Below are 13,044 nucleotides of genomic sequence, written 5' to 3'. Positions count from 1 at the left end.
AGGGGCCACAGTTTGAGAATAAGGGGTAGGCCATTTAGAACGGAGATGAGGAAGAACTTTTTCAGTCAGAGGGTGGTGAAGGTGTGGAATTCTCTGCCTCAGAAGGCAGTGGAGGCCAGTTCGTTGGATGCTTTCAAGAGAGAGCTGGATAGAGCTCTTAAGGATAGCGGAGTGAGGGGGTATGGGGAGAAGGCAGGAACGGGGTACTGATTGATAGTGATCAGCCATGATCGCATTGAATGGCGGTGCTGGCTCGAAGGGCTGAATGGCCTACTCCTGCACCTATTGTCTATTGTCTATTGTCTATCATTGCTGGCTTTGATCTGTCTTTTTTGTATCTTTCATTCATTGAAAGATATGCACCTTTTCATATCTCTCGATGGCCTGTTTAAAATCTAACAATGGCCTGTTTCCTTTATCATCGTTACTTTTTTTGCATATCTTGACTTTCATTCCTTTGTTCTATATTACCGTCTATATCTCTCGTTTCCCTCTCCCCTGACTCAGTCTGAAGAAGGGTCTCGACCTGAAACATCACCTGTTCCTTTTCCCCCAGAGATGCTGCCTGTCCCGTTGAGTTATTCCAGCATTTTGTGTCTATCTTCGGTTTAACCAGCACCTGCAGTTCTTTCCCACACATTTCACCTGCTGGGTTACAATACTCCAGCTTTTTGTGCCTGCCTTCGGTGTGAAGCAGCAACTGCAGTTCCTCTCTGCACCGGGGGAGGCGCAGCGCGGCCGCCCCGCACAGGGCGGCGGTGCCGGCAGCCGGGGCGCGGCCAGAGCGCAGGCGCCATCCGGACAGCGGCGGTGCCGGCAGCCGGCAGCCGGGGCGCGGCCAGAGCGCAGGCACAGAGCGGCGGTGCCGGCAGCCGGGGCGTGGCCAGAGCGCAGGCACAGAGCGGCGGTGCCGGCAGCCGGCGCGCGGCCAGAGCGCAGGCGCCCTCTGGACAGCGGCGGATTTGGCGCGTTTTAGGAGCGCGGAGTAGACGGGACGGGGGTCGTCAGGCGGGTTGTGCCCCGGCTGTAGCTCCCTGTCCACCTCCACTCCGGACCAGCGAGGGAGGCAGGCGTCGGATCCATTGTAGCGGTGCATCTGTGATATCTGGGTTTAATCGTCCCCGGGGGTGGGACCTCAGGCAGAGCCGCCTCTCCCCGGGCCGGGGGAACCATGGCACACCAGACCCTCTGGTAAGTAAGGCCACCCCTCACTCCATTCACTGGCCGATTCTCTATCAGCATCAAATGCTGCCTTAATAATAACAATAATAATAATAATGCACCATTCGTTCCTTTGTCTCTGCCGGCCCAAAGATTTACCCGCCTTAATCCCTCAACTCAATAACCCCTACCCAATAAGCCTAACCCGCTGAGTTACTCCAGCTTTTCGTGTCTACCCTCAATCAAACTGTTGCATTAGGTTCATCCAGGAGTTTTACAAAAGTCAAGAGTGTTTTAATGTCCTATGACTGAAACGTAACAATGAATTCTCACTTGCAGCTGCCCACAAGGTAAACACTGTTACTCCACAAAAGACACTATTCTCTCCAAACTGGTGCATTGCGTTTATTGTATCATAACCTGATGAGAGCCAGAAACCGATTCATAAAGGCGCTATTTCCAGGTCGTGAGTTAAGGAGGGAATAGAGGGATAGGGATCATGTGCAGGAAGATAAGAACAGTATGCTTAATCCCACATAATTTCAACAGATCAAGAAAACCAATTAATTTAATACTTTCCTACCAATTCTCATATATTTCTTCATATTATTATTGTTTATGAACTAGATGGTGCCCTGATAGATCATTATATGTATTCCCAGTTCACAGAATTTAATGAATAACACAAATCTAACTTGATCAAAACAAAGTACTGGAACAAGGGTTCCCAACCTGGGGTAAGATTCTGGATTTGTACATATTGACTGACTGTGTTTGGTTCTGGTATCCGGTATCTGTTCATCATTAGTGGTTAATAAATAAGTGAAATAACATTGTTATGTGCTATTATTATTGTTATTTGAACTTAAAATAATAATGTTAAAAATAGTATGTTCAAATTTCCCCTTTGTCGGTTGCTTTATTATGGTAGAAGTGTAAACTCAAATTACTGAACAGAACAGGGTTTGGGGTAAATTTACTTTGGAAAAGTTGCAAAGGGTTAAATGGGATGAAAAAGGTTGGGAACCCCTGTGCTAGAGGAACTCAGCAGGCCAGACTGTGAGGTAATGTATGGGTGATATTTTGGGGTCAGGACCCTTCAAACCTGCCCCTTACCTCCTGTTAACGACCTGAAAATTGCATGAGGCATAGTTGGAATATTATTCGAAAATGCTGGAAGCATTTGGTGGGGTAGGGGGCATCTGTGAGTAAAGAAACAGAGACAAAGATCCTTCATTAGACATGTGAGAAAACAAGAATGGTTTAAGTTGTCTAGAGTGAATATGATGGAGTGCAGACCAAAGTTGTCAAGGTAAGATTCATTAAAAAAAACTGGCAGTTACAATGAAAGACAAAAATTAAGTAAATTGACATTGAAAGGTACTGTCACATCATTGTGAAAAGGGTGTGGTTATCTGAAATTGTTAAATTCAATATGGAGTTCAGAGAGATGCTATGTGCCCCTCAAAGGATGAGGCCTCTCAGCTGGCATTGGAAATTGTTGGAGCAATTAAGGAGGCTGAAGGTCAGAGTGGTAGTGGGACAAATTGTAGTTAAACATGCCAGTGGGAACTCATGGTTGACCTTATGGACAATGGTGATGTTCTGTAAAGTGGTCACACAACTTTATTTGTTTATATAGGGGTCACTAAGTGTAATGCACCAAATTGGAAGCAAAGCATTTGATTTACATCTTTTGATTGAAGGGCTATTTGGGTCCCTGGATGGTGGGAAGGGAAGAGGTATGAGGACAGATGTTATATGGGGAAAGTGGTAGAGAGAGTTGTGGAGGGAACTGTCCTTTTAGAATGTTGAAAGGGAAAGTGAGGGGAAGATGTATTGGGTTGCAGAATCTTGATGAAAGTAATGGAAATTATAGAAGATAATCCATTGAATGAGAGGCAGGTTTAGTGAAAGGTAAGGACAAGGGAAGCCCAAACTTCTGCAAGGAGAAGAGGAGACTTGGTTGAAAGCTTTGCTAACTATGGTAAAGGGGAAGTCACCAAAGGAATGACCATGATATAGTGAAATGTTAAAATGAGGGCTGGGTTGAAATTAACGACAAAGTAATGAAACGCATTCAATAGATCATCCATAATTTCCTCTCCTTCAACAGAAATCCACTACCAGGCATTCTTTAAGAATTCTGAACATACTGTTCCATGCACGATCCCTGGTTCACTCCTCTGCCTCCATTAACCATTCACCTCGCAACACTTTCCCAGGTAACCACACGAAACATCACACCTATCCTTTTACCTCTTCCCTTACCACCACTCGGAACCCAAACTTTTCTTCCAGTGATGATGTAATTCACTTGTACTTCTAATGTAGTGTAGTGCATTGGTGATCTTGTCTACGTCGATGACATATTGGGTGACTATTTTGCAGGCATAGATACATGGATTCATTGACAATAGGCAGGAGTAGGCCATTTGGCCCTCAATAGCAAGAATATCCTTCCTCAAATTAGGAGACCAGAACTGCACACAATACCCCAGGTGTGGTCTCACCAGGGCCCTGTACAACTGCAGATGGACCTCTTTGCACCTATACTCAACTCCTATCTTTATGAAGGCCACTGCCTGTTGGGCCTGCATTCTTACTTTCAGTGACTGATGTACAAGGACACGCAGGTCTGTACTTCCCCTTTTCAGACTAACTGGTCTATAATTCCCTGCTTTCTCTCTGCCTCCTTACTTGAAAAGTGGGATAACATTAACTACCCTCCAATCCACAGGAACTAATCCAGAATCTACAGAACATTGGAAAATGATCACCAATGTGTCCATGATTTCTAGAGCCACCTCCTTGAGTACCCTGGGATGCAGACCATTAGGCCCTGGGGATTTATCAGCCTTCAGTCCCATCAGCACCCAACACTATTTCCTGACTAATGTGAATTTCCTCCAGTTCCTCTGTCACCCTAGGTCCTCTGTCTCTGAGTACACCTAGGAGATTGTTTGTGTATTCCTAGTGAAGACAGAACCAGTTCAACTCGTCTGCCATTTCCTTGCTCCCCATAATAAATTTACCCGATTCTGTCTTCAAGGGACCCACATTTGTCTTAACTAATTTTTTCCTCTTCACATACCTAAGGAAGCTTTTACTATCCTCCTTTATATTCTTGGCTAGCTTACCTTCGTACTTCATCATTTCTACCTGTATTATCTTTTTAGTTACCGTCTGTTCTTTAAAGGTTTGCCAATCCTCTGGCTTCCTGCTCGTCTTTGCTATGTTCTATGTCATAGAAACATAGAAAATAGGTGCAGGAGTAGGCCATTCGGCCCTTCGAGCCTGCACCGCCATTCAATATAATCATGGCTGATCATCCAGCTCAGTAACCTGTACCTGCCTTCTCTCCATACCCCCTGATCCCTTTAGCCACAAGGGCCACATCTAACTCCCTCTTAAATATAGCCAATGAACTGGCCTCAACTACCTTCTGTGGCAGAGAATTCCACAGACTCACCACTCTCTGTGTGAAGAAATGTTTTCTCATCTCGGTCCTAAAAGACTTCCCCCTTATCCTTAAGCTGTGACCTCTGGTTCTGGACTTCCCCAACATCGGGAACAATCTTCCCGCACCTAGCCTCTCCAACCCCTTAAGAATTTTATATGTTTCTATAAGATCCCCCCTCAGTCTTCTAAATTCCAGCGAGTATAAGCCTAGTCTATCCAGTCTTTCTTCATATGAAAGTCCTGCCATCCCAGGGATCAATCTGGTGAACCTTCTCTGTACTCCCTCTAAGGCTAGAATGTCTTTCCTCAGATTAGGAGACCAAAACTGTACACAATACTCCAGGTGCGGTCTCACCAACGCCCTGTACAACTGCAGCAGAACCTCCCTGCTCCTATACTCAAATCCTCTTGCTATGAATGCTATCACTTTACTTCTCCTGTCCACTCCCAGTCTAACCTTTGTCTTCAGCTTCCTGCATTGCTCCAATAATGCTGAACATAAGTGTGAGTAACAGCATCTCATTTTCTTTCTGGGCCCATTGTAGAGCTTGAGTCTTAACAATGATCACATTGAATGATGGAGCAGGCGTGAAGGGCCAAATAGCCCGCTGTTGCTCGTATTTTCAATTTTTTTAAATTTATGTTATATCGTATTTAATTTCAGGAAATCACTCTTATGTTTCCTTTCCACAGGTGTGACTGTACCGTCATTTCAATTTGCTTCTTTTATTTCTTCACCTATTTTTAATTTCTGGTTTTAACGAGCTAGTTTCCTTAAATATCTTTGGTCTATATCCTAATGCACTCTCTCTCCCCCTCTGCAACTTAAAATATTATTGGGTTCTCACATTTCTAGTTCTATCGTATTCCTTTTTGTGCGAATTGTTCTGTGCAAATCAGCTGGTGTGATTTCTATAAGAAATAATTGGTTATAAGAAAATAACTGCAAATGCTGGTACAAATCGAAGGTATTCGCAAAATGCTGGAGTAACTCAGCAGGTCAGGCAGCATCTCAGGAGAGAGAATGGGTGACGTTTTGGGTCGAGACCCTTCTTCAGACTGATGTCAGGGGGTGGGACAAAGGAAGGATATAGGTGGAGACAGGAAGAGAACTGGGAAGGGGGAGGGGAAGAGAGGGACAGAGGAACTATCTAAAGTTGGAGAAATCAATGTTCATACCGCTGGGCTGCAAGCTGCCCAAGAGAAATACGAGGTGCTGTTCCTCCAATTTCTGGTGGGCCTCACTATGGCACTGGAGGAGGCCCATGACAGAAAGGTCAGAGTGGGAGGGGGAGTTGAAGTGCTCAGCCACTGGGAGATCAGGTTGGTTAAGGCGGACTGAGCAAACATGTTGAGCGAAACGATCGCCGAACCTTGCGTTTGGTTTTGCCGATGTAAAGAAGTTGACATCTAGAGCAGCGGATACAATAGATGAGGTTGGAGGAGGTGCAGGTGAACCTCTGTCTCACCTGGAAAGACTGTTTGGGTCCTTGGATGGAGTTGAGGGGGGAGGTAAAGGGACAGGTGTTGCATCTCGTGCGGTTGCAGGGGAAAGTGCCCGGGGATGGGGTGGTTTGGGTAGGAAGGGACGGGTGGACCAGGGAGTTACGGAGGGAACGATCTCTGCGGAACGCAGAATGGGAAGGGGATGGGAAGATGTGGCCAGTAGTGGGGTCCTGTTGTAGGTGACGGAAATGTTGGAGGATGATTTGTTGGGTACGCTGGCTGATGGGGTGGAAGGTGAGAACGAGGGGGATTCTGTCCTTGTTATGAATGGGGGGAAGGGGAGCAAGAGCGGTGCTGCGGGATGTAGAAGAGACCCTAGTGAGAGCCTCATCTATAATGGAAGAGGGGAAGACTCTGATGCCCAGATGTGAAACACCTCATCCCGGGCGCAGGTGCGGCGTAGACGGAGGAATCGGGAGTAGGGGATAGACTATGTTATAAAATCCCTATTAAATGTTGTCCGTGTAATGTGCTTTGTAACTTCTTTAGCATCTTTCATAATTTCAGGTGCAAATTATAAAATCAAGAAATTAGCCGAAAGACACAGAGTATGGAAGAGTCGCAAAGAGATCCTTGAGTACTCGTGTGCATCAGAGCAGAAGTAGGCCATTTGGCCCATTTGAGTCTACTCCACCATTCAATCATAGTTGATCTTTTTCCCTCTTTTGTTGAAGATAATTGCATCCTCAACATTTGTTTTAAAACGCACGCTAGCTCCAAGTACTCTGGCTTTCCAGTCACTATCTTCCTTGAATGACCACCAAGATTTGGAAAATCCCAATCCATCTGAGATATGCAAAATTAAATCATGAAATTCCCCTTTATTGTTCAAAAATTGGAGCTACGTTCTCTCCACGACTGGATGAGTTCAGTTCTAACAACTCTCAAGATGCTTGACACCATCCTGAACAAAGCAAACTGTTTGATTGGCACCATATCAACCACCCTGAAATTCTATTCTGTTCTGCCTCCAAAATGCAATGCAGTTACTTGCCTACATTATTCTGTCAACATCTCCCAAGCTGCCATTGTTGCAACCAAGGATAGATCAGCATGCACATGGGAACCGTAAATCCTGCAGATTCCTCTTCAAGACGCCGACCAATCTAACCTGGAAATAAAATACCGGCCTTTATCATTGGAAGGTTTAAATCCTCAACTCTGCATCAATGGCACTGTGAGAGTACCTTCATCAAAAGCGTTTGCTCGCAACTACTTTCCCAAGGATGTCTTAATAATGGACAGTAAATCCTGACTTTGATAACAATGCACATATGGATAAATTTAAACAAAAAAAAAGGCATGAAAGGAAATTGTACAAGGACAACAAAAAAGAGCTTGGAACTGTACAAGCTAATCAGCCACAATCCCATTCAATGGTGGAGCAGGCGATCGGCTGAGAGGTCCATTCCTACCACTAATTCATAGATTTTAAAAAGAAAGACAAATTTTAAGGCATAAGGATCTGAGGATGCAAGATGTAGTGCAGTCTCAGTAGATTGAATTAAAGAAAAGTCAATTTGTACACGATATCCAAAATTGATCTGGGAATTTATAATTAATTTCCTGTCATAATTCTTGATTGCCTTCAATAAAAGCCATAGAAGCAGAATTAGACCATTCCGCCCATCGAATCTATCCTGCCATTTAATCAAAGCTGATCTATCCCTCTCAACCCCATTCTCCTGCCTTCTCCCCATAACCCTTGACAGCCTTTCTAATCAAGAATATATCCATCTATGCCTTAAAAATTCAATACAGTGGAGTATTTAGTTAAATTAAACTTGGGATTTATGTTTTGTGGTTCATGATCTATTAAATTTTACATGACTTCATTGCAAACCACAGTCATACAGTGACTTCCTATGGTGATGCAAGTCAGCTTGTCAATGTGGACCAAACTGGGTGGAAAAATGTCCATGGGTCTGGTTTTGTTGCCAGCCATCAAGTGTCTACCTGTTTTAATCCTATTTTCTCACATTCTAGGTCTGCCCTCTATGCTAGGCACTCGAGGAAACTCAAAACAAGTTGACCTGTATCTGCTGCATTTTGAGCTATTCTTTCTTTCCTTGAAATATAGTGAGGACTTGGATGAGCTCTCACAGGATTTGGATTGTGATGTTCCAGACCACAAAGATACAAGTAAACTTTTCAGAGCCAAATGGACTTCAGAAGAGGTATCTACTCTGAAATCAGTTTATATTTAAAGTGTACACATTTAAGATTGCAAAATAAATAAAATTTTAATATTTGGTATTGTGCAAAATGAAGTAGCATTGTGTTAGATTGAGGAAAAATTGGCATTTCTATGTGAAATCAATTGGTTGTGTAGAAATTCCACTTGCATCTTATTAGCTTTATTCAACTCATCTTTTATTTTTTTTAAATCCCTATTTTGATCCACAAACTCTTTTCATGCCACCTTAGACAGAAGGAGATGATCTAATAGAAACCTAAATCTTTTCTCTATTCAGTATTTGCTGCTTCATGTCACTCTAGGTTTCGCTGGAATATTCCTCAAAACATTCCTATGCTATCCAAATTAAATGTTTGATAAACGAATGTGAACATTTTGTTTTTAGTAAGAACAAAATGCATGGTTGATGTCTGGTAGGTGAAACAGTGGCAACATCCAATTATAGCGAATCTCAAAATGTGCACGTCAGATGTGTAGACAGCTCTGTCATAAAATCCAAGCAGCATGACTTGTAAATGTGGCTGGGGTGAGCTGGATTATTTTTCTCAGAAGATATTGTACTGATATCGTCATTGCCTTGTGCAACCTATCCAAAAGGTTGACGTGACCCTCATTAATTTCAAAAGACTGATGTCCATAGATCTGCCTAAAGATTGACACATTAACCAAAGATCACTAACCCTTACAGCTGCCTTCCTGTTCATTCTGAATATTATTGATGCATGTGCTAGAGCAACTACATGATGGAAGAACTACATGATGGAAGTTTTGGCCTTGGTTATTATGTAGTCTGAGATACCATCTTCTGTTCTTGTAACATTGGCACAAGATTAAGCCATTAATCCACTTAAGCTCCATTGGATGATTTGTGATCTTATTCCATATTTATGCTTTTTTTCCCTCTACCCATTAATAGCTTGATTATCAAAACACTCAGTTTTGGATTTAAAATTTAACAAACGGCCTGGCATAAATTGTTATATGCAGAATAGTTTCAAATTTATATCAGCTCTGGGTGCTTTCCAACTTCACTCCTGAGAGGCTGGCTCTAACCTGAGTAAATAATTGCACTCCATCTAATCGATTCCCTTCAACATCTTACAAATGTCAACAAAATCGCCTCTCTTATTAAATTCCTGACACTTCAATCAATTTTGAATCAGTGAAACATACACCATAGAGGGCAGCACAGCGGTAGAGCTGCTGCCGTACAGCGCCAGAGACCTGGGTTCGATCCTGACTGCAGGTGCTGTCTACGGAGTTTGCTGTCTACATGGTTTTCTCCAGGTGCTCCGGTTTCCTCCCACACGCCAAATATGTACAGTTTTGTAGGTTAATTGGCTCCAGTGAAATTGTAAATTGTGCCTAGTGTGTAGGATAGTGTTAGTGTTTCACTGTTCGGCGCTGACTTACTGGGCTAAAGGGCCTGTTTCCTATGTCTGTATGTCTAAAGAAACGGAACCTTTCAGCCACCACATCCATACTGACTGTGATACCTATCTATGCTAATCCTATTTGCCTGAATTTGGCCTGTGTCCCCCTACCTCTTTCGAGTTCAAACACCTTTTAAACGTCATAATTGTATCTGGCTCCATTATTATCTCTGACAGCTCATTCCAGATATTCACCACCCACTCAAGTTAAACCTGTGCCATCTGGTTCTAGAATCTCCTACCCTGGAAAAAAGGATTCTGACTATCCTATTTATGCCCCTCATATAATTTTAAAAAGCTGTATAGGTCACCATTCAACTTCCTACGTTCTAGTTAGAATAAACCCAGTTTCTCCAATATCTCCTTGTAATTACAGCCCTTCATCTGAGGAAACATCCAGGTGAATTTCTTCTGCACATTCTCACTTGCTTCCTGCAGTTTGGCAGCCATTATCGTTTGCATTATCTCTTTTATGGATTTTTGCAAATCTACTCTGCTTTTCCATTGACATGTTCTTCTTAAGAAATAATCGGAATTCCTCCCAATGTGAGCTGACCAAGGCTTTGTTTAGCTAACTTCTAACCTATCCTGGGATATATAGGTCAATGTTCCATTAATCATTTGTTTTTTCTATTTGTCTGACATTTTAGTGGCCTATGTAGTGGTATTTCTGCTGCTTCTAGCTTCTTGCCATTTAGAAAGTACTGTGATCTATATTTTTGATGAGTACATGACCTTGCAGCTATCAACATTAAAATTATTTGGCACCCTTGCTCATCCCATTAAAATCATTTTAATGTAATGCTTTCATCTGCAGTGCTGCTTATCTTTGTGTTATGAATACATTTAGAAAAGTATATCTCTATCTCGTGATATAAATTTAAATGCACGGAATAATTGCAATCTTTGCACTGCTAAGTCATGTGCTGTCAATTTGAATATGTGCATTATCTCAATTCTTGTCTCCTTTCACATGATCACAAAATTGTTTAGACTTTGCCCAATAAATTGCCATCAGTTCCATGGGAGAAGCTCTGTTTTGTATTTCTCGTGAGAGATTTTTTGAAATTCTTATGGTTAGTTATGTTAAGTGACATCACAGATATCCCCCTGCTCATTAAAGAATATGTTTATTATTTTTAAATCATTGGGTGTGAGTTACACTCTGTACATCCATGTTGGCTTTCTGTGATCAACCAAAAGTTTTCAAATGTTACCAGTCACTTTATCCTTAATTATGGACTCTAGTAAATGCCTGGTACTTTGTCCCCTTACTTGATTTGCAAAATTTCCCAATCATAACAACCAATTCTGAAATTAAATGAACATTAAATTATAGTTAAGATATCTGAATTGTTCTCGCCTACTTTTTTAAAAGGGATGAGGATTATGGTACCATTATTGTAATCACTGAAGTATTTTCTGCTCGAGGATGATAAAGTTTCATGTTTGACAGCATTCAGTTTCTGACTATGCTGACAATGAATATGGTAGTCGGTGACATTCTTAGCCAGCCGCCTGTCCACAGCCATGAGGTTAATTTTAAAAGTCAACTTCTTTATATCTTAAAGCTGCTGCTAATGATACCACTGGCCTGAATAATTTTATGTACTAACAACCATAAGAATGCAATATGATCTTTAAAAACATTAAATGGGTTTACAGTACACATTTTAATGACAGTATAGCCATTATAAAAGCAACATTTTTCCATATACTGCACAATCTAATCGAAAAGGTATGGGAATTCTCTACATTGGTCCCACAGTTTCTTGGACTTGAACATCTTAAGATACGTTTTACATGTAACATGTAATTTTACATATCCATTATAGTGGCCCTTAACAGTGTCTCCAACAAAGATTAAGGAAAGGTCTCAACCTGAAACGTCACCCATTCCTTCTCTCCAGAGATGCTGCCTGTCCCGCTGAGTTACTCCACCATTTTGTGTCTATCTTCAAAATATTAATGATTATCGTTTTATAGGGGTTTAAGTTAAACTTTTTACTTTTGTATAGGATGAAAGGTTGAAGAAGCTGATAAAGCAATTTGGCAAAAATGACTGGAGACTTATAGCAAGTAATTTCTCAGTAAGTATCTTTGTAGTTGTGACTTTTAAAGGTAGTCACTGTTGTCCTAGTTCTTCATGAGAAAAACTGATCTTGCATACTACCTTCCCATTAGTGTAAATGTAGACCTCAAAAGCCATATTTATTTTGCAATTAAACATCTGGAATTATATTTGAGTACTGTGAAACAAACAATGATGAGGATGGAAATTTTAAATGCTTTTTAAAAAGAAAGCAAATCTTTGCTTTGTTTCCAGAAATTGTCTGGCCTGAAATTTAGTAAGCAGGGACTAAACTTTCTTGTTGGAGGTTATGCCATTATGTTATTTTGCCTTGCACAGTTCTTTCCAGCAATAAAAAACAAGATTCCTATAATTGTTGAATAATGACTCCCTTTAAGTCAAGTAATGCAGTTCTGTGGAACTTAGTCCTCATTAATTTCACAATGCAAACTTGCTTTCTTTGTCGACTGAATTTGTTTAGTCTTTAGCTAACTGCTAATTCTCGCTTTACTGCTTGGAATGCAGCCACAGTTCTGTAAAGCTTTTGTGGTCTTGATCTTGGCTCCAGGAAACTGGGGGTGCTGCTTGGAAGATGTAGGTACAGTTCTGAGCATTTGCTTACAGTATTTGTTATGTTATATCCCAAATACTAGTTCACATTGTTCTCCCACCTCTAAAATAACATAAGTACCAGTTGCTTCATCGCTTATTATCTAAAACCTTGTAACTATTATTAAGTACCAAATTACTTAAAGGCTCACTTGCTTCCTCTCTGAGCAGCACTCAATGCATTTAAAACTTGAATATTTTCAAGGTAATTTAGAATTTCTCAAGTTCTTCCAATTACATCTTGTTCCTTGCTAATCTTTTTGTTATTACAGTAAATCCTCATTTTAATGGACCTCTTTATCATAAATTTTGATTACAGCAGACAGACCCATCATGACTGGCTCACACCCCTCCCCTGCCACTTACATGCAGGTTGCCCACTCCACCCCTGGCTCACACCCACTCCCCTGCTCCCAACAGCCCCGGTTGCCTATGCCACCCCTGTCTCACACTGCCTCCCCTGCCGCTTACAGCCCCAGCTGCCCATGTCACCCTCTGCTTGCACCGCTTCCAGAGATGTTCCCTGACCTGCTGAGTTACTCCAGCACTTTGTCTTTTTGTGTATTAGCTGGCAACTGCAATTGTTTCTGTGACAAATACAATGA

General features: G+C 41.8%; 1 protein-coding gene across 4 annotated transcripts in view; it reads left to right on the top strand.

Moving 5' to 3' along the window:
* The first annotated feature begins 947 nt into the window (after positions 1–947).
* mybl2b (v-myb avian myeloblastosis viral oncogene homolog-like 2b) overlaps positions 948–13,044 on the top strand; it is a 36,195-nt gene continuing 24,098 nt past the window's right edge. For 3 of the 4 annotated variants that reach the window (XM_078418723.1, XM_078418722.1, XM_078418725.1), the window contains exons 1-3: positions 948–1,191; positions 8,210–8,306; positions 11,778–11,849. In XM_078418723.1, coding sequence (XP_078274849.1) covers positions 1,172–1,191; positions 8,210–8,306; positions 11,778–11,849 — 189 coding nt within the window. In that variant the 5' untranslated portion in view covers positions 948–1,171. The remainder of the gene's footprint in view (positions 1,192–8,209; positions 8,307–11,777; positions 11,850–13,044) is intronic. The other variant, XM_078418724.1, reaches the window with a different exon arrangement.

Source organism: Rhinoraja longicauda, chromosome 22 (assembly GCF_053455715.1).
Source record: "Rhinoraja longicauda isolate Sanriku21f chromosome 22, sRhiLon1.1, whole genome shotgun sequence".
NCBI classification, from domain to species: Eukaryota; Metazoa; Chordata; class Chondrichthyes; order Rajiformes; family Arhynchobatidae; genus Rhinoraja; species Rhinoraja longicauda.
Note: the sequence above shows the minus strand (reverse complement) of the source record. Positions and strands in the feature narration are given on the sequence as shown.